At 36.9% G+C, this 27,416-nt stretch overlaps 1 protein-coding gene across 1 annotated transcript in view; it reads left to right on the top strand.

Annotated features, from left to right (window-relative positions):
- LOC145670299 (polyprenol dehydrogenase-like) overlaps positions 1–27,416 on the top strand; it is a 117,913-nt gene that overhangs the window by 72,463 nt on the left and 18,034 nt on the right. The window contains exon 2 of the mRNA XM_081738768.1: positions 24,614–24,721. Coding sequence (XP_081594894.1) covers positions 24,614–24,721 — 108 coding nt within the window. The remainder of the gene's footprint in view (positions 1–24,613; positions 24,722–27,416) is intronic.

Raw genomic sequence — 27,416 nt, 5'->3', positions numbered from 1 at the left:
CTTCACATTATTTTATGCGTATTTTGTGTCGTTTTGTGCGCCTATTTCCACGTTTTATGCGTCACCGGAAATGGGTCAAAATGGGTCTACAAATATGGCGGAACAAGTTAATGCTGTTCCGCCACCAACGAATTTTGAGTTCGGTTCCATCACATCGTTATGTGCGCCTATTTCCACACTGTTTGTGTAATCGGAAGTGGGTGAGAATGGGCCTCCAATGTGGGAGGGAAATGACATACTTTTCCGCCACTAATGAATTTCAAGATTGTTTCTTTTACATCGTTTTGTGCCGTTTTGTGCACCCATTTCCACGTTTTCTTCGTCAACGGAAGTGGGTCAAAATGGCCCTCCAAAGTGGGACGAAAATGACCCACAGATTATTTTCTTGAATTTGTTTTAACCCTCTTTTTTAATTGTTCATTTTCCATCCATTCTGATTTAATGCTCTTAATGGGGAACTATTTTTTTCACACGATAGTACACCACGTTTTTCCTGCACTTTCCTCGGTGTTGTGTTATTTTCCGAATCACTTGCCATATTTATTGAAGTATCCAGAAAACCACTACAACACTAACACACACAACAACACCTAAAAATTACTGCTGCTGTGAATAGTATGAAATTTGAAGTGTTTTTTTTTTTTTTGCTTGTTTTAAATATGATCTTTTGAAAAATAAAAAGTGAAGAAAAAACACACACCATTACACTTGTACAGTAGAATAAACAGGTATTAAATGGTATTAACACTGACTCAGTCCTGTGTTTGAGGTTCGTGATCAATAGGTTCTGTTTTTTTAAAAAAATACTCTTTTCCTTCTTTTTTAAAAAAAAGTAGTAGTGCCACTCTCCCGTTTGCTAAAAAAATGTAAAACTTCCCTTTCCTAAAAAAAAAAAAAAAAAAAAGAGAAAATTTAGATAGCAATACAGAATTTTATTGTTGATTTGTTTACTTTTGTTGTGATTTGCCGCTCCAATGAATGTGAGTGTTGTGATTTTGCCTGTGTTAACTGATTTCCTATCGCAAGTCCCGGGACAACTTCGGGTATGGGAACCTCCTAACAATTTTCAAATTTTTAACCTCTTTCGATAGGGCTCCACTCTCTAACCAAGAAACTGAAACAATTTATTGTCGGAACCTCCCACTTCCCCTCCATAACCGACAGAATAACCGACAAGGGTTATGAGAACCTCTAACAATTTTCAAATTTTTAACCTCATTCTATAGGGTCCCACTCCGTAACCAAGAAACTGAAACAATTTCTTGTCGGAACCTCCCCCTTCCCCTCCATAACCGACATAGAATAACCGACAAGGGTTATAGGAACCTCTACCAATTTTCAAATTTTTAACATCATTCGATAGGGCTCCACTCCCTGAGCAAGAAACTGAAAACTTCTTGTCGGAACCTCCCCCTTCCCCTCCATAAGGACATAGAATAACAGACAAGGGTTGTGGGAACCTCTAACAATTTTCAAATTTTTAACCTCATTCGAGAGAAGGGGGAGGTTTCGACAAGAAATTATTTCAGTTTCTTGTTTAGGGAGTGGGGCCCTATCGAATGAGGGAAAAAATTGAAATTCGGTGGACGACCCCATAACCCTTGTCGGTTATGGAGGGGAAGGGGTGGTTCCAACATGAAATTGTTTCAATTTCTTGGTTAGGGAGTGGTTCCCTATCGAATGAGGGGAAAAAATTGAATTTCGGTTGACGACCTCATAACCGCTGTCAGTTATTGTATGTCGGTTATGGAGGGGAAGGGGGAGGTTCCGACAAGAAATTTTCAGTTTCTTGGTTAGGGAGTGGAGCCCTATCGAATGAGGGGAAAATTTGAAAATTGGTAGAGCTTCCCATAGCCCTTGTCGGTTATGAGGGGGAAGGAGGAAGTTCCGACAATAAATTGTTCAGTTTCTTGGTTAGGGAGTGGAGCTCTATCGAATGAGGTTAAAAATTTGATAATTGCTAGAAGTCTCCGAAGTTGTCCCCAAGTCCCAGACAATTGCAATAGTTTTTACTTGAAGGAAACAACAATCATGTTTTGTGTGTGCTTATATACTGCACCCCTTTCCTCGGTTGCGCACACCCTTTGCACCCTCAGATTCTGGCGACGCTGCTGCTGCAGATGTGGACCTGTTATTTATACGCGACTGTAATTTAGTGCCAAAAAAGCTGTATTCCGTATAAAGAGTGCATTGTGTGTTGACAGGTCGAATTCATTTACCTTCTATTGGAATTATCAAGATTACATTTTGCGGTGAGTATTTGCATGTTATTTTTATGATTTATTTAGTTTATTATTCAATATGATAGAAAAAGTAACATCAATTTGGAGGGGGGATCCCATAAATACCGAAATATGTACAGTAAAACCTAAGTATATAGAGTAACGGGTTGGTCCTACTTTCACTGCATAATTTCATACTTGTTTATCCATAAGTGGCCTAGAAGAAAATGTAGAATCCTTAAAAACGTCTCTGATTTGAGGTTCCGTAAAAACACCTTCTTTCACCTTGGCTTCGCTGAGTCTTAGAATAGTTTTCTGAGACGATTAAATGCTTCACCATCCCGGTTCAGGGCCTTGACAAAGACCTTCATAAGCCCTAATTTGATATGAAGGGGTGGTAAGAATATTTTCTCCAGATCCACAAGACGTTCATTAGCCACGTTCATCTCCCCTGGGACCAGTTGCTTCCTTGGCGGCCATTTTGTGATGGTGTACTGTTCTTTGGCTCGACTATCCCAATGACACAAGAAGCAGCAGTTCTTAGTGTAACCTCCTTGTAAACCGGTGAGGATGGCAATAACCTGAAGGTCAGCGCATACAGACCACTGGAACTGTTGCACCATTTTCTGCAATGGGTTTCGCATGTTCTTGTATGTTTCTTTCATATGTACAGCATGAGCGATAGGGATGGCTGGATTTCATTGCCATTGTGTAGTAACACTGCCCTGAGACTTATTCTAGAGGAATCTACGAATAGCCTTCAATCTTCAGTGTTGTAGTTCAACTTCAGTTGTCCCATAAGCGATGGAATGTCTCTGCAATACACCAAATCACCATCCTTTGTAAAATTAGGAACTAGGCTCACCTCTCTTTTCCTATACATCGATATATTCACATCTTGGTTTAGTAGATTCCATTGTTGAAGTCGTGATGCAAGCAACAGGGCCTTAGACTTGGGAAGGTTTATGTCTCTGATCAGATCATTCAGCTCTTCGTGACTTATCACATGTGGTTCATTAGTGTCAGGCACTGGAGCGTAATTGGGATCTGACTGTGTACTCGAAGATTGTGCAACATCCTCACAAGCAGGTACTTCATGGGATGAAACACTGCACATGGTGTATGAATCTGGTGGTACGGGTACAGGCAGACAAACATCATGTTTCACAGGTCTCCTCGCTGAATCCAAGTTAGGATACTGTATTTTATGCTTCATGTTTTTTGAGAAACCTTTTATATTAGTCAGGCAGAAGTAACAGTCTGAAACATGATCACGGGCTCGCGCCAAACCATAGGTACGGCGAACGGCATCGATTTATGTGTACCTTTCAACCATCCTGTGAGAGTACGCGCACACGAGTTACAACTTTGTTTCGGAGCCCAAACACGATCCTGGTCGCCGATTTTACACCCAAAGTACAGATGGTAGGCAGTCTTCAGGAACGGTGACAATGGCCTACTTTGTCCCTTGAAAATAACTTCCCCACATATGTAGCAGAATGAATCTGTCGAATTGTTGCAAGTTCTCAGCATGTTCGTTTAACGCAAATGCAGTGGCGTAGCAGCTGCCCCCGCAACACCCGCAGTGCGGGGGGGCCTCGAAGTCTTGCGATGAATAAAGAAGTAGAACTTCAACCTTACTTTTATCGGCTTTACAACTAGGGCCCCTTCTCTATACTTTGCGGGGGGGCGCAAAATTGTGCTACGCCACTGCGCAAATGTCAATATTTCACGCAGAAATATTTTTCACCTACGGTATACACAGACACAGCGTAACACCACCTTCTAACACGAAGGTCAACTCGAAACTGAAATTTTTGTTTCACGCGACAACGTGGTGTATGTCTTGGCGCCTTTTCTTCAAAAATCTGTCTGTCATCTAGACAAAAGGGAGCCGACGAATGATCGCAAGTTGATTACGAAACCTTTCTCCGTCAATAAAGAATGTTCCTGGGATATAGCCTAGTACCAGTTCTTGGATTAAGATAAAAATTCAGAATTATGCACTCCAAACACGGAAAACACATATTAAATACGAAAAATACGATTTTTCTGTCAATTATGGAAACAGCACCCCGCCAAAAAAAAAAAAATAATAAAAATAATAAAAAAAAATAATAAACCTTACGTGCTGGAAGTTTCTCGATGAGATATTCGTAATCAGCGTCTCGAAATCTATCCGGTACACCCTTTCTCCCTCGTGAGAGGATTTTCATGCCGACCAGTGAAATCGGCAACAGGTACTATAAAGAGGGGATTTTTCGATTATTTTCTCAATATCTCGCACCGTTTGCAAGATTTGAGCCTAATTCCGTTTGGAGTTTCTAATTCATGTATGATCAGTATTTTCTTTATTCTTGCATGCATTATGTAATAGGGTCGAAGCAGATACATTACACACAGAATAAATTATAATGTCAGTGATATATATGGTGTTCATTGGACAAAACACTTCAAAAGATAGATTCATCTTTGACTGGAGAAAGGGTTATCTTTCGTTTTCATTATTATTTGGCCATTAAACAAATACCTGAGAGATATACAACCCTTGTATACAAATATGTGGTGTTGGAATGTATAACTCGTAGGATATGATGCTTTACTTTTTCTTTTTTTAAATTTCAACACTTCCAGTGTGCCTCTAAAAATGTAATAAAGAAATAACAGCCATGCTTTTTAAATATTCCATTGGAAATAAATAATCTACACAAAATTTGCAATCGATCAGTGAAAATGGCATCTTTCTAGAGTATGTGGTTCCCGATAACTCACTGCCGAAAGGATTGACCACAAACACACAAACTTTTCTAGCATTTTAATATATAGAATGCAAACTTTCAATCTCCTCCCCTTACCCTTTCCATGTCGAATCTTCAGAAATCCTTCTTTAGTGGTACCTTACGTGACAGTCGTGTGAGCTATTCAAATGTCTAGCTTAAGCAGTTTGGCTTAGACGTTGATCAGTCGGTCAATCAGGAGGACTTATATTTTTATATTAATAATACAACATTAAATGATTTGTTAAACACTGAAGTAACTTCTCAATTTAGTGAATATTAACGTGTCACTGGATTCAAATTCGAGGTGTGGCAATTAAATAACGAGGCTGGTGTCATAAATGTTATGTATTGGAAAAAAAGTTACAATTGACTGTTATTCCCTTCAATATACTCTCCTCCCCTATCTATACATCGCTGCATACGTGCTTCCATTGTTCAAAGCAATGCTGTAAGTCACAGGGAGCCAGGTCTGGGGAATACGGAGGATGGTCGAGCACAGGAATGCGCTTGGTTGCTAAAAACGGCTTCACAGAAAGGGCATTATGGGCAGGCGCATTGTCTTGGTGGAGGATCCATGCATCATTCTTTCACAAATCCGGTCTCTTCTTCCTTATTCTTTCCCTCAGCTTGATTAGGACTTCTTTGTAGTAGGTCTGATTCACCGTTTGACCCTGAAGCACCCATTCAGTCATGATGATACCCCTGATATCGAAAAAAAAAAGACGAGTATTGCCTTCACTTTCGACTTGCTCATTCGTGCTTTTTTCATTCTTGGCGATGTGGGAATCTTCCAGTGCATGGATTGGCGCTTAGTCTCTGGGTCATACTGGAAACTACATGTTTCATCACATGTGATGACACGTGTTAGGAAGTCTGGTTTTGCTTTGAGTCGTTCCATGACGTCACAGCAAATGCTCTTTCGAATGTGATTTTGTTCCTGAGAGGCTTTTCGGGACCATTTTTGCACAAACTCGTGTCATGTTTAAATTGTCATGCAAAATTCGTCTTACTGTCTCTTTGTTAATGTTCATCATGTCTGCGATCATCCGAATGCTCAGATGTCTGTCTTTTCGCACAAGTTCATTAATTTTTTGAACATTTTCATCCGTTCTAGAGTTCAAAGTGCGGCCGGGTCGTTCATATCTTCGACCTCCTCCCTACCTTCTGAAAATAGTTTGTACCATTCGAAAACTCGCGCACGTGACCTAGCACCATCACTATACACCTCTTTTAATATTGCACAACATTTCGTCAGTGTTTTGCTTAATTTCACCAGAAATTTGATGTTAATGCGCTACTCAACTTCACCATGATTCCGGCACTACTACAGAACACTGTTCTCTTCATGCAAGCCTGCAAAGAAAAGAAAGCTTTCAGAATCATGAAACAAACAGTGGCTGCTCATGAAGGTTCAAGATCAACAACACATCATTAGCTACCTCCCCCCCCCCGCACGATCCTGCGCGACAGGAGCTGGGCAATCTCGTTATTTAATTGCAACACCTCGTACATGTTCTGTGTACATCTTGAGCTACTGCATGGAACTTAAAAATGGAAAGTAAATGTATATAACGATGGAAAATATTAAGAAAATCAGTCACTAGTGTCATAATCAGCAGTAATGAGCTCTGTCTTTCTTATGTAATAATTTCCTGTATGTAGACTTTTTTCCTTCTTTCGTTCTCAGGAGGTGAAAGGTCTTGCATGACGGATTAAAAAAAGGAAAAAGAAAGAACAAAACCTCGTTAACTTTCCTAATAACGTTATGAATTTTTAAGATTTATATTATATATATCATTTGTGCAACAGAAAACATGATTATATTTCAGGTATATAAAAGAACTATCACGGCCGAAACATCGCCATCGCTGCGGTGACTCAGTGGTAGAGCGTTCACCTCTGATACTTGGGGTCCCGGGTTCGATCCCAGCCCCCGCCAAGTGGACTTTGTGGTGGACAAACACCGTGTGCGTGGGTTTCCTCAGGGTTCTCCCGTTTCCTCCCACTTTCTTCATTCAACCATTTCATTCATTACTCATCATCAACGTCTCCTTTAGCCTAACCGGCATAAATGTGAGACGTAAAACTCAAAGATTTCATTTCATTTCGAATTTCATGTCCCCTAGAGTCTTTATACTGAAAACGATTTTAGACACTAAAACAAAGGAATCGAATTAGAAACAATTCCATTTAGTCTGCAATTCTGATTCATCCGATTAACCTTTAAACGTCGAAGTACGCAACTGTTGCGTCAAGGCTTTAAACCTTAGCTCAGCCCCTAATTAAGCTAGGAAGATAATTTTGGTATCAATGTGTTCCTGAAGGACGAAGCTTGCTGCCGGTATGCATTTATGTATGTAGAGCAGGGGTAAAAGTGGTGATAAGGTAGGGGAACACTTGACGTCACACCGTCCCCCGTGCCTATATTTACCAATTGTATTTTGTTTTTAGAAAATGGGGGACGCCACTGATTTTTTGGAAGTAAGGGGACGACGTCCACGACGTCCCCCCGTGTATTATTATTATTATTTTTTTTTTTTTTGGACATTCCTCCCCTTGGGGATACAGTCATAAAATTGGTATGTGATGCAATGAAGTAGTCCACCACATGCTAATAACTTGCGACAGTACTTGTTGGTTATATGGATGGAGGCAAAACTGGCCAAATTTTTGAGTTTTTTTTTTAATGTTAATTACATTTATTTTCTGGACGGTTTCATATAAGACAAGGTACCTTTTCACTCAATTGGTCTAGAGGCGTAATTCTTGTTTCTGTATGTTCTACGGACAATAATAATAATAATAATGGTGTGCATATAATGTGGCACTATGATGGGGGGCGTGGCAAATATCAAATTCAACGAATTGTTCTTCTACGCACCTTTTTTTTTTTTAAAAAAAAAACATTTTCAACATAAATTCATTACGCATTTCTTTTCAATAAAATACAATAATTCTGTTATTGTTTCAAGTGTATTGCCTACACATAAGCTTCATTTTGTCAGCGTAGAATGACTGTAAGGGTTGCCAGGGCCCCCACTATATAAAGATGAATAAACGGCAGACGTCTGTTTGTGCATCACGGTAATAGATGTCGCTTGCCTGTATAACGAAGTTCTTAAATATTTGCATAAATATGATGAGTTTGGGGTGGTTGGTGGGCAAACTCTAAATAGACGTAATAATAATAATATCATATTTTAAAAAAATTGTTAAATGTAAACAATGAGAATAAACAGATATTTTGAGGTGCACGCCACCGAGGACTTCTAATTAAAGCACGATTTTAACCTGTGGGCAGAAGGCTTTGAGGAAGCAATTAAGGAAGCCTATCTAAGTGCGATCTGTAGTAAAAGTGTAAATACGCATGAGTTAGTTTCACAAATAGTGTGCAGACTTATTTCTTGCATGTTGATCAAATGACATACTGAAAAAATGACCTACTGAAAACGTCTTGAATGGCAATTTTTGTAGGAATTCGCGATGACAGCAGTAAGCGTTAAGGAAGAGCAATTTCTGTAAGCTGATGCGTCCCAGTGTTCTTGCATAATATACATTCCGTCTTGAAAACATTAAGAATAATTTATGATCACTTGTATTTATTTTTCTTATAAAAACATGGTTTAAGAACAAGAATAAGAAAGCTCTTATTGTGACGATATGTTGAATTTACGTAGATTTGGAAGGGCGGTGAAGAATATGGGATGAAAATAAATGTTAGAAAGACAAAAGCCATGGTGATTGGAACGAAGCGGTCGATGTCAAATATAGAAGCAGGAAGGGAGAAAATTGAACAGGTGACTAATTTTCGGTATCTGGATAGTATTATTAGTGATGATATGAAGTGCGAATGTGAAATAAAAGCAACGATAGGAGTGGCGAAAGAAGCCTTTAGGGCAGAGTTTCCGAACCTTTTTCAACTTGCGGCACACTACGGGGGTAGCTTGAATTCTCGCGGCACACTTATAAATTTTTATTATTATTTGTAAATATAAAGTACCGTGGTATTTTTTCTGTGATTACTGATTTTCTCACAGAGAAGAAAGCTCGATCATTATGAAACTTAAAATTGTAGATTCATAATAGAGGTTCATAGTAATATGAAATAACAAATATACAATTTTTCCCTATGTCTTGCAATTTATTGCTATAGAATTAATAATTTTGTTTCGATTTCCTCGCGGCACACCGGTTGGGAAACGCTGCTTTAGGGGGAAGAAAAGTCTGTTTTGTGGGGCCTTAAATAAAGAGTTGAGAAAAACTCTCATAAAATGCTTCGTGTGGAGTATTGTATTGTCCGTTTACTATAGCTTGACGCTATATTTTGACACAAAACCTGGCTAGCGAATCTTAGCAGTCCTTCCCCTTCTTTCCCCTTATCAAAGTGGTAACAGTGGCACTAACTCATCAACTTTAGCACTAATAGGGTTTGGTATTTGCAAGTTGCGTAAATTTCGAAACAGTTTACTTCTTCTCCAATCAGGGCCATAACTTGTGGGCGGAAAAGAAGGGACAACTGGCCCCCCAGGGAGGTTCCCAACCGTTCGAAGGGGGCCCATTTTTAGACAAAATTTTCTTAATCCATATACGATACGAACATGAAATTATAAATGAAGTATCAAACAGGTTCACTACATTACATAAACAAAGCAGCACACAAAAGGTAAATAAAACAAAAATGAGTCGTGGGCCCATTTCAGTAAAAAAAAGTCTACTATTAGGGGCCCTAGAAATAACGTTTATCCGTATGGCTTTGAGATTTGTCAATATTGTTCCCTTAATTAATTTGTCATGTATGGAAAGAGTTCAGGGGCGTAAGTAACGGGCCCGCAAACCTTATCGTGAGGGAGGGCCCATAAAGAGTAAGAGAACGATAAAAATAGGGGTGCCCAAAAATTGAAAAACTACTTTTTCTCAATACACGCCCAAATACACGTATTAATGCTTGCCCCCCAGAAAAAAAATCTAAGTTACGGCGCTGTCTCTTATGTGAATTTATTGGTACAGTTCTGCTAATACTTAATCATATGAGGTTGGTCTCTTTAAACCTGCTCACAGGAGGATAGTATTCAGATTGTAAAAAGCTGGGGAAAAGAGAGCGAGTTTGAGCAAGATGAGAAGAAAGAAAGAAACGGAATGAAAGAAACACTTCTACATTTATTTCATAACGAATTTAAGGAGCCATAAAAGGAAAAAAGGATATCGGAACGCACCACCACAATATTTGCTAAAGTGTTGGCAACATAATATTCTGGCAGAATATATCTCCCGCCTATTCTGGAGCGTCAGTGTTTGGCCCAATTCTGGCCTTACAGAAGCTAGCATCTAGGCATTCACCTCGTGGGACTGAGGAAAACCTTAATAAGGAATACCAAGCCGAGCTGGGTTCATACACACGCTCGATCTACCTATTTTAATGCCTTTTTTGTGTTGGACACAGGAGCGGATCCAGGGGTGGCGATCGAGCCGATCGCCTCCCCCCCCCAGAAGAGAGAACTTTCTTATTTTGCATCCCATCCTAGAGTTTGGAGCTCTTAATAGTAGCTAAGTAGCAGTATTACAATCCACTGCCCCTTCCCCCCAAGAAGTCCGTCCTGGATCCATCCCTGGTTGAACAGTGTCTGGTAAGGGAACCCAAACAGGACAAATGTGTACTGCTTTAAAATGTTTACATGTTGAATTTCGCTTTATACTGTACTTTGAACACGTAATTCAATGTGTATTATATTCTTCTTACAGCACCATGCTTTATTTCCTAATACTTTAAGTCTATGGTTGATAGTAATTATAATTATTGCATCATACTAATTCTTCTCAAAGCTCGTTCAATTAGTATGAAATTCTAGACGTAGCAGTTTGTAACATTGCAAACCTTAACCAACAGGCAATATGTGGCGAGAATATTTCCACCTATACTCGCATCGAAATTCCCAGCCCCTGTTTACAATCAGTACAATACGTTTTTGTCGCCATATCATAAAAACAATGCTGTCCAGCGAACCTAACGGTCTTTGGTCTCTCTGTTTATTGTTTACAATACAAACTGCAGTTACACAATATTGCCAGGCGTACAAGGCTTTCTCACACTTTCGAACAAGAACACTTGTACAAAATTGAGTGGACATTGTATGTAAGAAGTCTATGGTTGATAGTAATTATAATTATTGCATCATACTAATTCTTCTCAAAGCTCGTTCAATTAGTATGAAATTCTAGACGTAGCAGTTTGTAACATTGCAAACCTTAACCAACAGGCAATATGTGGCGAGAATATTTCCACCTATACTCGCATCGAAATTCCCAGCCCCTGTTTACAATCAGTACAATACGTTTTTGTCGCCATATCATAAAAACAATGCTGTCCAGCGAACCTAACGGTCTTTGGTCTCTCTGTTTATTGTTTACAATACAAACTGCAGTTACACAATATTGCCAGGCGTACAAGGCTTTCTCACACTTTCGAACAAGAACACTTGTACAAAATTGAGTGGACATTGTATGTAAGATTGTTTTACATAATAACTAAATCGATTTGTCATGTCGTTAACGTCGCAGTCATCTCAAATGCAGCAATTTATGTAGTATTAGTAATTAGTCCATGAGTGTGCAGAAGTAGTTACATTCGGTTCGGCGATTCTTGTGCCTGGCAACCGTGAATTAAACATGTAGGGGTGAGAAGCAAGGTTTTGACGCTCGCACTACAATTGTTGTTCGTAAACAATTTTCCATCCTAGAGTGAACGGACAATACTGTATGGGTCGTAAACATGGACATTACACAAAACTGATGAAAAACGACTGGAAGCTATCGAGATGTGGGTGTGGAGAAGAATGGAGCAAATTAACTGGATCAAGCGGAAAACAAATGAGGAGTCTTAGAAATAGTGGGGAGAAAAGATATTATTAGAAGGAAGAGAAACTGGTTGGAACATTGGCTAAGAAGGAACTGTATCATTATGGATGTGCTAGAGAATATGGTGGCAGGAGAGAGAGGGAAGAGGCGAAGAAGACTACAATTAATGGGTGATATGAAAACAGAAAAATCATACATAAAAACGAAGACTGTGAGGCATAGAAGCTTCTCAGTTGCGGCAAGTGACCTGCCAGTAATGGCAGAATAGCTATGATTATGATGGATTTTTTGTGTAAAGTTAGTGGCTTTTATCAATCCTTGAATTGCCCGTAATACGTTTATCTAATGCGAGTGCGCATATGCAAGTTATGCATATCGTGCTCATGGTACGTTTGCGTGGAGCTTCTAAATCTTGTTAAACTAGTACAAAATAAAAACAATCTTCATGACGTCTTGTACGATGGTATGTTTGTTATATAACTTCTGGCAACAGTCAGGAAGTTTGTATGCTTGCCATCAATTTCTACCACATCTAAATACGGTTCCGGAACTACCCTGCATATCTCCAGAAGTTCCAGTTGTTGATTCTGAGGATAAAAAATGTATTCCTGTAGACAATTAGAAATTCTGTATAAGTAGTAGATAAAGTTATGTTGGTTACGCTTGTGTCGAAAGAAAACTTCCTAATTTCACATTCAGATATGTTATCACAATGTCCTGTTGTCATGCTAGTACTACTGAAGGAGGCGACCATACCTACTAAAACACCTGGACCCGTAGCCAGGCCCTCAGTTTTTTATAGAAGTGTTCAGAAGTAATGACCTTGGTGAAAAATTGTTATTGTTAATAATTCCAAAGCAAAGGGAATAATTTCTTGTACGTAATTACTGTTATATAATTATTATTATGTAATTATATATTTTATGTATGGAGGAGTTCTCATGCTGAACTTTCGGCTTAGTAACACGTTAAGTTGCGTGCCAGTGAAATAGTATCATGTGGTAATATTTCTGCTTCAAAACATAGGTGGTTTCTTTTAAGTTCTGTATGCATGCATAAACCAAGAAATGACAAGATTTCAATGACATTTTACAACAGTGATTGCCAGTTTTTTATACTGTTTACGTACGACCCAGGACAAAATAAGAATGATATTTGGGGGCCAAGCAAATTAAAAAATTAATAGATAAATGAAAACAAACATACGACGATAGTATTTGAGAACACGTTATATTTATAATTTTATGGATCTTTGTTCTGTTCTGCGTATCTGCTTTTTGTTTCATGTGTCCTAGGTTAGGCCAATTAGGACCTGAGCTACGAGCATTTGAAAGTAAATATGAAATCTCCATTTTGCTATTAAAAATGTATGCATTTTTAAGTGTTTGCTTTTTTGCATCAAGGAAAAAAATCTCATGCAGGGGTGTCGCGAAAGTTTGAAACGTACTTTGGTGTGCCCCAAAGGAAAAAAAGGTTGAAAAACACTGGTCAATTTCCACGATAACTTTCGTAATATCTATCAAATTTTAATTAAGCTTGTACTTTCGAAATTCTAGTTCAGGTTTGTAGTTACTGTATGTATTTATTGCCTAACAAAAAATAATAATAGAAAGAAGGATAAGGTTTGAAACTACAACAGACAATTTCTTTTAAGGAACGATGAGGTCGAAAGGATGGAGCTATGAAAGGAAAGTGTCATTATTATTATTATTATTATTTATTATTATTATTATTATTATTATTATTATTATTATTATTATTATTATTATTATTTTCGGAAAAGGAACGTGAACGGAACGAAGTCGTTCATTAAACATATTGAGACCTTCAATATTTATAGAAGCAAAGGAGTAAATTTTGATTTAAATTTTAGAAATAGAGTAAAATAATAGCTTTTCCTTTTAATCCTTAGCTAGTGTTGACCAGGAGACGAGACAAGAAATAACATTTTTTCGTCTCATTTCTCATTATTATTATTATTATTTTTGTAGAAATCTAATTTCCTCTCGATTCTCAGGAAACCTCTCCTAGTCTCGTTTCGAAAATTATAGCCTGGTCTCGAAATTTCTCGTTTTGCCTCGTTCCGTAAATGTAAATACAGTAGACTCCCGACCATCCGGCCTAAGGTAACGGAAGGGCAGGCGATAAGAAAAAGTCAGATAGGCCTTTCTACAATTACTCACTTCTTGCTGCACCCATACCGTTTAAAACACACACACACCCACACCCACACACACACTTAATTACTTACTTACTTTCTTTCTTTCTGTCTGTCTGTGTGTCTGTCTTTCTTTCCATCTTTCTTTCATTCTTTCTTTCTTTTTCATTCTTTTTTCTTTCTTTCTTTTTCTTTTTTCTTTCTTTCTTTCTTTCTTTTTCTTTTTTCCTTTCTTTTTCTTTCTGTCTGTCTGTCTTTCTTTCTTTCTTTTTTCTTTCTTTTTCTGTCTTTCTTTCTTTCTTTCTGTCTTTCTTTTCTTGTCTTTTCTTTTCTTTGTTCTTTTTTTCTTTTTTTTTTTAAATCCTGCTGATTAAAATTACCTGACCTTTTAGTACAATTACTTGGCACGCATTCTACTGTACGTTTTTTTTAAAATGTTACAAAAAAAGGAAGGTCAACATTAAAAATAGCCTACAAATTTTAACATAAATTTAGTAATAGTGAAGGAAACATGAAGTAATGTAAACCAGAGGTTCTCAACTTTCCCACTGGCGTACTACCATATATCATAAAATATCACCCAGCAAGGCTCGCGTACCACAAGTTGAGAAAACATGATATACATGATACTTGTATGATATACATACAAGTTTAAAACAAACAAAACATTAACGTTGATAAATGATCGTGTGTTAAATGATCACACAAATACGGAAAGGTAGACCTAAAAGATCCAAAACTTATTTTTTATTTCTTGAAAATGTCCATCATATATGACTGCTTCTCCTTGGCACAGTTATGTTTTTTATGAAACAAGTAGACTAGATTGTTTAAAGAAATATTACTGATTTTATTACGGAATTTCTCTCTCTCTCTTTCCTCTTTTCATTCTTTCTTTTTCTTTTTTTTTTTAACTAGGCCGGATAGTTGGTTTGCGTGTTACTTGCCACGGTGTTACTTGCCACTATTGGAATTTCGTGTTACTTGCCACGGTTACCTTATCGCATATTTATCTGTCTATGACAGCGTGTCCGTTGCCATGCACCTGCATCTAGATTTGACCTTGAGGGGGTGGGATTAATTTCCCAAGCAATTTTCAAAGCAAGGCAATCACCTGAAACACAAGAAACAAAGCAATTTTCTGATTTAAGAAATAGGAACCATGTTACAGAAGCGTCATTTCAAATTTTGATTGGGGGGGGGGGGTAAGATCCCTTGAAATAAGTAAAATTTCGCGTTTTTCACTGATTTGCTACTATTCTGTTGATAAAATCTATATAAATCTCAAACTCAGGGGGGGGGCAAATGCCACTCCCTGCCCCCTAAATGACGCCCCTGCCTAGTTACATTTATGCGTGTCACAAAACTCGCACGAAATACAAGAAACAAAACAAGATTCTGATGAAAGGAGTATTCTTGCAAATCTACACAAACAATTGAAGTTCTTCAGTAATTCGAGCGCTCATTTTGCCGCCTGAAAGCATGGAAGAAACGCAATGATTTATATATTACATCACATTCGATCCATACTCCTAGGTGGAACCTTGTCACTTGCGCGTCGCACGTCATAATGATTATAAGTGGGGTTTTGTGGTGGACAAACACCGTGTAGATGGGTTTTCCCATTTCCCCCCACTTTCTTCATCTTGCCATTTCATTCATTCTCATTATCGCCGTCTCCTTTAGCCTATCCGGCATAACCGTGGAACAAAAATCCAAGGTTTCATTTCATTTTCATTTCACTTTCATTTCAAAATGTAATAGACTCCTATGTAAATACCTGTGTTATTTTTTTTTTTTTTTTTTTTTTTTGTTGGGAAGCTCATTCCAGTTTCTTACAATAGCGAAACACACTTTCTCCCACAATTTCTTCTCTCAATTTATATCTGAATATTCTTGCAAACTTTTCTTTTTATATAACGCTGGGTGTTTCTCTATTTCCTCAATTTTTCATTATCTTTACCAGTAATTAAAGACATACATGTATTAGCTTCCATTGCGAACATTTCTTTTCATACTCGACACACGGAGCGAACTGTTATGTGAAAAAACTTGTAGAAAACATCTATTTTTTCTCTCTCTCTCTCTCTGCTTGGATGTACCTCGGCAACTTTTTTGTCGCCGTCGCCGCAGTGAGCGGACTCCCATAACACTTAATGCATTTTCAGATGTTGCCCAACTATTTCGTCGCCAAGCTGTTGCCTTAGGCCTACCGCTCACTGGCAACATTTTGTCGGGCAACTATATTGTTGCTCTGGCTAAATGCATTGAGTCTAATGGGAGTCCGCTCACTGAGACGACGGCGACGGAACAGTTGCGCAACATCTAAAAATGCATTGAATCTTATGGGAGTCCGCTCACTGAGGCGACGGCAACAGAAAAGTTGCCGAGATATCTCCAGGTAGAAAGGTGAAAAATAAACGTTTTCTACAAGTTTTTTCACGTAACAGTTCGTTCCGTGTGTAGCGCGTGAAAAGAAGTGCTCGCAATGGAAACTAATGCATTCTTTGATTAGTGACTAGCATGTCTTTAATTAGTGATAAAGACTATGAAAAATTAATTGATGAAATAGAGAAACGCCCAGCATTAAAGAAGAAATATATATAAAGAAGAAATTGTGGAAGGAAGTGTGTTTCGCTGTTATAAGAAACTAGAATGAGCTTTCCAGCCAAGATAAAACAACACAGTTAAATTACTCCCACCCCCTCAATATCAAATCTAGATGCAAATGCGTGGCAACGGACACGCTGTCATAGATAGATAAATATGCGATAAGGTAACCGTAGCAAGTAACACGAAATTCCAATAGTGACAAGTAACACCGTGGCAAGTAACACGCAACGGATAGTTGCGAGCCGGATAGACGAGAGAATACTGTTGTTTACTTTCGGAAATAGTGCAAACAGTATTCTTGGTACATTAATTTAGTAATATGACCAGTAGCGGCCCATGTCTAAATCCACCATGACTCGCGCGGTGCAAAGTGAAACTGTCATTTTCCTGGAGGCGTCCAGGAATGTAATATTCTGATTTTTTTTTTTTTTTTTAATCTTGTTGAACTGCAAGATGTCCCCTTTCTATTTGGATGCGCAAAGTTATCATAGGACTTGGCATTTTGTTGACGCATACCAGTGGCCACAAAACATACTGGTTGTATTCCTTATTAATATCACTTATACAAGTTGTAACAAAAAGGCACGGCAAAATTTCAGGATGGATTCCTTATGGGTAGACAAGCAAAAATTCATATGACAATATATCAGGAAATGCATCGTTACAGAGTTACGGCCATTGAGCCGTCACGACGATGTGAAATAGTCACATTCTGGTCGCTCATTAATGCGACTCAATTTAAACCTCAATAACTCAGCCCCTAATTAAGCTAGGAAGATAATTTTGGTGACAACGTGTTCCTGAAGGATGAAACTTACCGCCGATATGCACTTTATGAGTATACCCTCAAGGAGGAAAGAATGTCATCCCCAAAATTCTGATGCAAAAACAACAACAACAACAACGAAAAAACGTAATCATCCTCTCCCGTCCGCCATGGTAACCTCCACGTACATAAAATACATATCGACGGAAAGCATTGTCCTTCAGGAATAAATAGATAGCAAAATTATCTTCCTAGCTTATCTAGGGGCTGAATTATTAAGGTTTAAATTGAGTCGCATTAAGGAGCGACCAGAACGTAACTATTTTACACCGTCAGGTGGCTCAATGGTCGTAACTCTGTAACGATGTATTTCCCAACATATGGTGATAATTTTTTTGCTTGTCTACCCATAAGGAATCCACCCCTGAAATTTTGCCGTACTTTTTTGTTACACCCTGTTAGCACTTATGTTTTGAGAAAATCGATTTTTTTATTTACATCCTTCAATAAACAACCATAATTTTGAAGGGTAGGAAGAAATTTCGACTCTTCGGGAAAATCTTATAAAAACTTGTTTCAAATTTATTGTAGTTACGTTAAACAGTATGGCCTCTAGGCAAATATACAGGGTAGTAGGTAACAACACCGAAAAACTTTCGGAAGTGATTCCTTATATGAAATGAAAGAAGAAAGTTCTAATAAACATTGGTCGAAAAACGTCTCCTTTCAGTTATGAACCGCTGAATATTCGAAAAATCACGTTTCAAAACAACCTGCCTCAGAAATTATAGGACCTATCCCAAGCGGTTTAAGAAATTACACAGGAACTAGTATGCGCTCTATCTAAATATCAATATTTTACCATCCTCCATTATCGGCAAAACGAACTGTAAAAAAGAAGGTGAGGTATAAGGGTACTCTTTTAAGTACTAATGATGCGTTTGTTTCGCGGATGCGATGAATTCTGAAACATGAATATTTAGATGGAGCACATACTAGTTTCTGTGTAATTTCTTAAACCACTTGGGATAGGTCCTATAGTTTCTAAGGCAGGGCGTTTTGAAACGTCATTTTTCGAATATTCAGCCGTTCATAACCCTGAAAGAAGACGTTTTTCGACCAATGTTTATTAGAACATTTTTCTTTCATTTTATGTAAGTAGTCGCCTCCGAAAGTTTTTCGGTGGCGTTAACTGCCACCCTGTGTATCGAGATGAACGAATGGATAGACGGACATTCTAAAAAGTAATTTCTCAGTATGTAGGTGCCATGAAACATGTAAATCCTTTAAAATCTCGATCGCAATAGATTTTCCCTGATCTCCATACATTTTTCTCTCCTATCGTCCCTCGAAATAAAATACCCAAACCCGACTAATACATAATTCATTTCTTGCAATATATATATATATATATATATATATATATATATATATATATATATATATATATGGGAAAATAGTACACAGTGGATCATTGTACACAGTGGATCAGAAGGCGTTATTCATTTGTTTATTGCATAAATTCAACTAGCGCATGTCAGTTATTCTGTTTTCAGCTTACACACTTATCAACGAAATGTCAACAACTGTGGATGCTTCTAACTTGTGGTGAAGTGAAAAATCTGTTTTCCTCGTGCTAAAGTAAAAAATTAAGTAACAGAAGTGAATGCTCTGACTTTGTGATTTATCTTGTAATTTAGAATATCATGGACATGGGAAGTAGGTAAGAATGTATTTGTAATATAACATTGTTTATTTTGTTCTTCTACTTTAATAGTTCCTTGTCGTGGGAAATTGTTTGGGTTGACAGCAACAAGTACACAGTGGATCACATCGGTGTGGTACACAGTGGACTGATCCACTCTGTACCTCATTGTGTTTATAGAAATTCAAGTATTTGGCATACTCATTTAGAAACATATCATAATATTGGGATCTTACGGAACTTTTACTATCATGGTACAGATGAATGGTTTTACCACGAGGAAATACACGCAAGGCAACATGAAAGATATTTCGATGAGAGAATCAAAGCAATTAGTGGTAGAGCAATGATATTCAATTAGACGTGTTGGTAAATTGAAGAACATTGATTACAGAACTTTGAACAGACATGTCAAAAGATAAGAAAGTACCCGGTGACAATGCTAAAATGAAGCCAAATTATTCTGTACGATAAATTTCCTTTTCAGAATTGGAGCATTTACTTCCGAAATATATAAACATGTGCAACAAAATGTGTTAGTCTACCGTGGCCGTGAGGCATTTGGATTATGAAATTGCCAAGAACAACAATATATCGATACCTGCTTCATGGGAAAAAGCAAAATTTCAGGTCTAGAGTGAATCGTTATAAAGATGTTAGAAATCCCGAAGATGTGTTGGAAAGCGTCAATCTTGGACTCTCAAGATTGTTGTCATTCAACAAACACAATGTTTAGACATTCTTTAGTAATTTATGTAACTTATCTACGAAATATCCCAAATTCTGTAGCCTTTCACGTATTTCCAACTCAAACATGAACTAGAACAGTTCAGACATCCAAGAAAATATTAGCAGAGAAAGAAGCCATGCAATTAAATCTATGCACGAGTGGCGAAAATGGGGTCCTCGTTATGACGTGTGTGACTGTGAGCATCGTTTATATTTTTGCCACCAGCTATGGTTTATCCTAGGAAATATTTTGATCAGCATATGATCAATGAGGCATCGCCTAACCCACTTAGTTTGAGAACTCCATCAGGATGGATGAATGAAAAATTGTTACCACATTCTAGCAATAAAATACAACCAGTTGGATGTGCCTGTTTTTTCGTACCATTGAAAGCACATTAAAATGCAGCTGTGGATACTTGATTGTTACAAAACCCAAGAGTATCCATGTCAATGTACGAAGCAGCTCAATCTTGGAAATAGTATTTACACGAGCAGTGATTTCAATCAACATCAAAACAGGTTTTAGAAAGACAGGAATGTTTCCTTACGATCCAAATGTGTTTACAGACAATGGTTCTTTTCTACACTGTATGTACGCAAAAACAGATAGAAGACCAAATCAATGTACCTTCCTTAATCAACAATCCTTTAATTCAAGAAGTAGAGAATGTAGATGCAGATTCGAAAAAAAAAATGCTTTCCAGAAAGAAGAACTTAAACAGTGTGTTTGTGTTACCTCAAGAAACATCGTAGAAAGAAAGGCAGAAGTCGTTTCTTCACAGACACTCCGGAAAGAGCCAAACGTTTTGAAGGCAAATCCAGTAAATAAAGGGAGTCCAAATTCAGCAGCAATCTGAAACAAAAAGGATACAAGAAAGACGTTCCGTCCCGAAGACAGTGAAAGAAAATGGTAGTTCAATGGAGAATGATGATTTTCAGCCACTTGTATTAAAAGATTCCTCAAATGATGATGATACTTTAGAAAACGAAATCTTTTAGTTTGTCACACGATTATGTCCCTCAGCCTAAGGAAGACGGTCGATGTTACTTTAGAGACAGAAACTACTACTTATGATGATTTGAAACAGAGTCAAAGAGAAGTTCAACCTGGTGATTACGTTCTTGTAAGATTTCTTTCAGGAAAAACAATGAAAACGACTTTAGATTTCGATCTGGATCTTACCTGAAAGTTTCATCCAACCAAATAATCCAGATATTTAACCCATACACACTATTTGAATAGTAAGAGGGCTTCCAAAACCTCTTGACTAATAATTTGCATAATCAGACAAATTTAATCCAGTACAGAAAGTTGAATTCTTCATTCTTATAACAAATTGCTTATGCTATTGTGCATAATTACTTAAACTTCTAAATTTACTAATCCGGAACCAATGATTCTCTGTACAAGATATCAATTTAATTCTCTAAAACGTTTGTTTTATAAGAGTCGTTTGTATTATTTATTTTGGTAATCAATTCCTGCAATTAATAGTATGCTATTAAGATCTTGTAATACTTCAATTCTAACTTTTATTTAGAATTTTAAAATTTATTTTGTATTGTGAGTAATAGTACAGATTTTGACAATAATGCTTACAATTTTATGTAGATTTGGAGATTTTCAAATGATGGGGCCCTTTATCATACGTTTCTATTCATTACTTTCAATACATTCTTCGTTTGATCCATTGTGTACGCATATATGATCCACTGTGTACGATGGTGGTACACAGTGAATCTCTTTACAAGCATTAGCGTTAACTGTAACTGTAAGATACAGAGCAGCACTACAAATTAATAAATTACTTACGAATGTAGTGGAGACTTGTGCCCATGTTCTACACTAAACAATTTCCAGTAATACTTACATTAAACGGATTTATGCTGAAAGTTTTAAAAATTGATCCACTGTGTACTACCTTCCCCTATATATATATATATATATATATATATATAATTTAATCCAGAAGACATTAAAAGCTTCAAGTTTACAATGGAAACGAAAGAAAAGAAAAATGTCAAACATTTTGTGGTACTACTTATATTGTTATACATGGAGAAATTTTAAAAAAAATAATTGATATCTTAAAACAAAGAGAGAATTTTTATATTTAAAAAAAATGACAAATTCCGCCAACTAAAATATCACTTAAAAGAAATGCACTTCCAGTTACCACGAGCTGTTTCTATCGTTATCTCCCTAACGTGCGTTATTTGTTTATGACAAACTAGTATTTAAAGTCTCTTCTCAGAGATCGGACAACAGCAAACGTACAAATGGACAATTACATTTTGTGAAGATAACAATATGCAATGTTGAGTGTGTTTTACACTCAAACTCACCTATATTTCGAGTTAAACTTACCTCACGCTTATATTTTTCAAAAACGAGTTAGCTCATGATAAAACTTACGAAAAATGAGGGCGCTCACGTGCGCTAGCTCAAATGAGCGCGCTCGTTTGCAACCCTCTGTATGTATATATTAATGGAATATTGGATTGTCACTCGACTTGTGTTGCTGTGTAAAATTTCATCATTGTGTGATGTCGGGAAATGAATTAACTTGTGGTTACAAGATTTGAGGATGCGGTTAAATCATTGGAAATTGAATTAAAGCATGTAAAAACGTCCCCATTGACGCTTCTTCAAAAGCAACAGGCTAGATAAAGTAGTAACATGCAATTTGTGAAAAGAACATTAACACCATTCCAAAGGAAGGACGTTAATCATTAAGCCCCAGCTGCTATTTCTAGACTGTGCATATTATTTATTTCTAGGCACAACAGGCTACATAACCCAATTACAGTGTCTGTTACATACCTGTATATTAAGCAAATATAATACATTTATACATTCATATTAAAATACACTTACAGTTATAATGCGGTTGCAATATCATTAATGTTCTTTCATCTACAATTATTTCTTATTACATTACAGAGAATTGTCGTGAATTGACTTTATCCAAATCTATTCTATGTTTTGTTAACCTATAGTAGGTTGTATTCAATCTCCATACTGGTAATCTCTTGTTTCCATTCGTGTGTAATCTGTCGCAATAAAAGAAATTGAAATTTTCAAGACGAGTTACATTTGTAGGAGTGCGTATTTTAAATTCTTGAAGCAGTCTTGGAAAGTAACGTAACGGAAGTAACACGTTACTTTTAAGTAACATTTCTAGTAACGCGTTACATTTTTTCCCAAATAACTAACGGTAACGCGTTACAAATTTTTAAGTAACGTACTTAGTTTGCGTTACTTTTTTCGCGTTACATTTCCGATGAGTAACTACAATATATGTATATTTTTTTCGGAAACAAATGTTTCTTTCCTGTAAGTGAATTTCTTAGAATGGCAGTCACAGTCCCGACACACAAACAGATAAGATCATAGTGCCACTTGCTGGTTTTGGAACACGAGGACAAACAGGAAAATCACATGTACTGATTTCAAGCACCTGGAAGGTTTTGTCATATATTTTGACAGCTCCAAATCAATACACTCAGTGAGTGAACTACGAGTGCAATGGTACAATCCGCAGCAAAAAACCTGCAACATGAGCATGCAAGTTTATTGCGAAACTACGCCTAACAGTGCAGGAAATCAACATAACGTCTAAGTGGTACGAATCACACCAGGAGAAACCTCGGCATCCGGCGACATTTATTTTGGAACAAAAGACTTCGTCGTTTCACAATAAACTTACATGCTCATGTTGCAGTTTTTTGGTGCGGACTGTACCATTGCACTCGTAGTTCACTCACTGAGTGTATTGATCTAGACATACTGTATTAAAGTTTAAAGATTGACTATTGTATGTCTTCGGATATACTTGTGTCTCCCTATACGCCAAGTACCTTAAATGTTTATTCTGACCTTTTTTCTATATTATTATTATTATTTGTGTGTGTGTGTGTGGGGGGGGGGGGTTCTATATAGTGGCTGCGTATTCGAGTTTTGTACGAACGTAGTGCTCATATAACTTTTGGATAGCGGTAATGCTAGTAAACTCTTTACTGATCTTGATGATGAATCCAAAGTTTCTGTACGCCTGGTCAATCAATTGGTTTATATGATTGTTAAATGTTAAATTACGAACAACTCTATACATTTCTTGCTATATCACTCACAATTTCAAATTCACTTATCTTTTTTGTATTTGTTATTCATTTGTAAATGTTGAAACTATCACCATAGAAAGAAACAATCTATTAATGTCCATGAAATAGTATCAATGATAATACACAAATGTCCTCATTAATATTTTGTGTGCTTACTCTGGTCATTTCCAACTGAATGGTCTGTTAAGTCTCAGTTTACTATTCTCATTCTCTGTAAACCACGCGGAGATAACAAGGAGCAGACCCTGTAACTATAAAATACAGTGGTAACAAAGAAGGCGTAGTCGATGGTCTTGCAGATGCACTCCTTGTGAATTCATGACTAATCGTACGCTGCCAACACATTTTATTACATTCCCTTTGTCCCTCTTCTGCTCAGCTTGTTCTCTTTACTCTGTTTCTGATTGTTAAAGCACGCTATTACGTCATATATTGGCCAGTTGGAAATAACTGGTTTAGACATTTTGTTGTTATCCTGGAACATTGTTCTTAAAGTGTTAAGTACAATATGATTATGAATATTTCATTTTTCCAAGTATTTTTTTAAAACACATCGAATATATCTATATCCATTTCATACTTATAAAATTTGATTTAGTTTTTCTGAGATGATGTTATAAATGCTTTAATTAATATACATATATACATCTTTTCTTACAGATCTTCCGTTAAGAAGTGGTCAAATTGCAATAGTAACGGGTGGAGCCAGAGGAATTGGTTTGGAAGTAGTGAAGAAGCTACTTAAGTGTGACATGCATGTTGTGATAGGTTAGTATGAAAATGTTTCGAAAGGTTTGTTTCAACTTCTATTATGAGTAAAATACATGTCTCCCTCCCCTTTCTTTGTGTTGCATATATTGTAAAATTGACAGCATTAAGTAGTAAAATGAAACAGCGTTATTTGTTGCCGAGTTAAGTTAAACCAACAGTGATACTCGTAATAATGAATTGTTTTAAGTAAATTGAAATTAAAATATACGTGTATTTTGTAGTTTAGGTACGCGCTACAGGAGAAATATACCGAGGTGCAGCGTTAGTCTACTATAAATATTTAGGAAAGTTTTGAACTGCAAATATAGACACACTTTTGTTTCTCTTGTTAGTTTGGATAGCAGATTACTCTTTCCCCCTGTTAAAAAAAAAAAAAAAAAAAAAAAAAAAGAGTTTACAACTGAAAATAGGCCTACTTTTTTTTCTGTTACCAAAGACAAGCTCCTGGCATTTACGGTGCGTAATCCTGTGGTTATCGCCGCCTTCGGTGGCTCTCAGGAGTAAACTTACACAAAGGGTTGAACGCTGACGTATCAGTAACTACCGATTCTCTACTAAGGAATCCAATTGTTCAGTGAATGCAAAGCTCTAAATCCTGCAGTTCAAATATACAGTCGATTCTAACTTAATTATAAAAGTAGACCTTAAAACTAATTTAATGTTGTTAATAATTTTCTTTCAACTTGTCAAATTACGAATACGAAATTTTATTGATAATACATTAGAACAATGGTAAAATTAGAAAATCTAATGTAAAACGTATTTCGCCCCTACTTGACAGTAGCGACACCATGCGGCGCAACTCGACTGCGGATGACTTTGCTGCTCTTTCCCAAATAATTAGTATATATAAAAGGTGTTTCAAGAGAACACCGACAACGTCTCCCGACGCCAAGATAAGACAAAAAGTATAGACCAACGTGGGTGCACAAATTCTTCCTTTCGGAGTTATAGGCTGCCGAAAGCATGAAAAAATGAACTAAAGATCCATAGCTTCAAAAGTATGGAACCTATCGTAGTCGGGTCGACCTCACTTAAGAACTAATATGTGCGCTATTCAAAAATACATGTTTCAGAATCCTAAGGTACTCACGCAACAATTTGTATTGAGAGAGTTCGGCTATGGGCATGCAATTTGAAGTACTCACCAACTACCCCTATAAAAATTGTTGCGGAAGTACCGCAGGATCATGAAACTTTTATATTTGGATAGGGCACATACTAGTTCCTAAGTGAAGTCTTGGCCCGACTATGGTAGGTCCCATAGTTTTGGAGTTATAAACCTTTAAAGTTCATTTTTTCATGTTTCCGGCAGTCTATAACTCCGAAAGAAAGCATTATACCCAGGGGAACGGTGTATACCCAAATTGGTCTATACTTTTTGTCTTATCTTGGTGTCAGGAATCACCTCCCAAACGCTGTTGGTGTTGTTTTGAAACACCCTGTAGATATGTAGTTGGTGGGAATGTACTACTTGTGCCACTGTCACGTCAAAGGGAGAACTACGTGATTCTGCTCACGCCTATGACAACACTGCTAGTGCTTGCTCGATTCTGTGTAAGATAGTTTTCGTGCTAGCTTACAAATACCGTTAGATATTGTCCGTAGCAGAACTTGACTAGAATGTAAAGACAGCAGGTGTTCCTATTCGTTTTTTCATGTGTGAGAATCAGCTATCCTTTCCATCTCCGAAGAATAAAGTGAGAAAACAGAATTTTTGTTTATTGTGCAGAGGACTATGGACATAGAAAACCGTAGCTCATAGTTTTTCAACCTTATTTCATGGATCCCAATCGTAAAATTAAATTGAGGGAGAAAAAGGGATGGTAATATGCCTTATCTTAATTCTTACACCTGGTTAAGAAGCACGCCTCACCCCTGATTGTAACTATCATTAATCTCATGTTTCAGGAGTTCCGTGATTTTTGCCCATCATAGTGATTGCCTGTGTGTGAATTTCATGGTTTTCCCCTAAAATAAACGTTGTAGCTTTTGCCCTAAAAGAACTAGTATTGCTCAAGGATACAGGAGAATGAGTAGTTACACTTTCTAATATTTAACACTAATCTTTACTGCATCTAAATCTTTCAATATTAATAGGGACTCAGAGTTACAGCTTAAAGTTACACCATTCAATGAAACAACAATTTATTACACACTGAAACTTTGAAAATATAGTTCCAATGAAACAGTGAAACTTGGAACTGTGCACTGTAATCTTTCTCACAGGACTTACGAACAGTAGCTATGGTGAATATTAGTGCTCTCAACGGGTCGGGTTGAATGTTAGTCCAATCAGCTTCAAGAAGTTGTTGATAGAGGGCTAAATAATCGCCCTTATGATAAGCAAAACGAGAAGAATTACCAACTATCAGAGTATTGAAGTAAAAAGGAAACGTAATTTTAATGGGATATTGAAAACTGTCAGGAACGACAATCGGTTGGACATTCTTGGAAGTACATAAATTAAAATTAGATATTACCAAATCTAAGTCAGATTCATTATAATCAACATTAAGATTAATACCATCCAGAAATGAAAATAAAATTTTAGCCTTACATTTAGCATAGTAATGAATATTTGTTAAAAATTGTTTCTTAGCCCAATCCACTTTGGATACATTATAATCACCAACCATTAAAATGTCATCATGTAAAATATCTATTTTATTAGAAAAGGCCTAAAAAAATT

The sequence above is a fragment of the Thermobia domestica genome, chromosome 14 (genome assembly GCF_964235325.1).
Source record: "Thermobia domestica chromosome 14, izTheDome1.hap1.1, whole genome shotgun sequence".
In the NCBI taxonomy this organism is placed as follows: domain Eukaryota; kingdom Metazoa; phylum Arthropoda; class Insecta; order Zygentoma; family Lepismatidae; genus Thermobia; species Thermobia domestica.
This window is presented reverse-complemented; position numbering and strand designations above follow the sequence as displayed.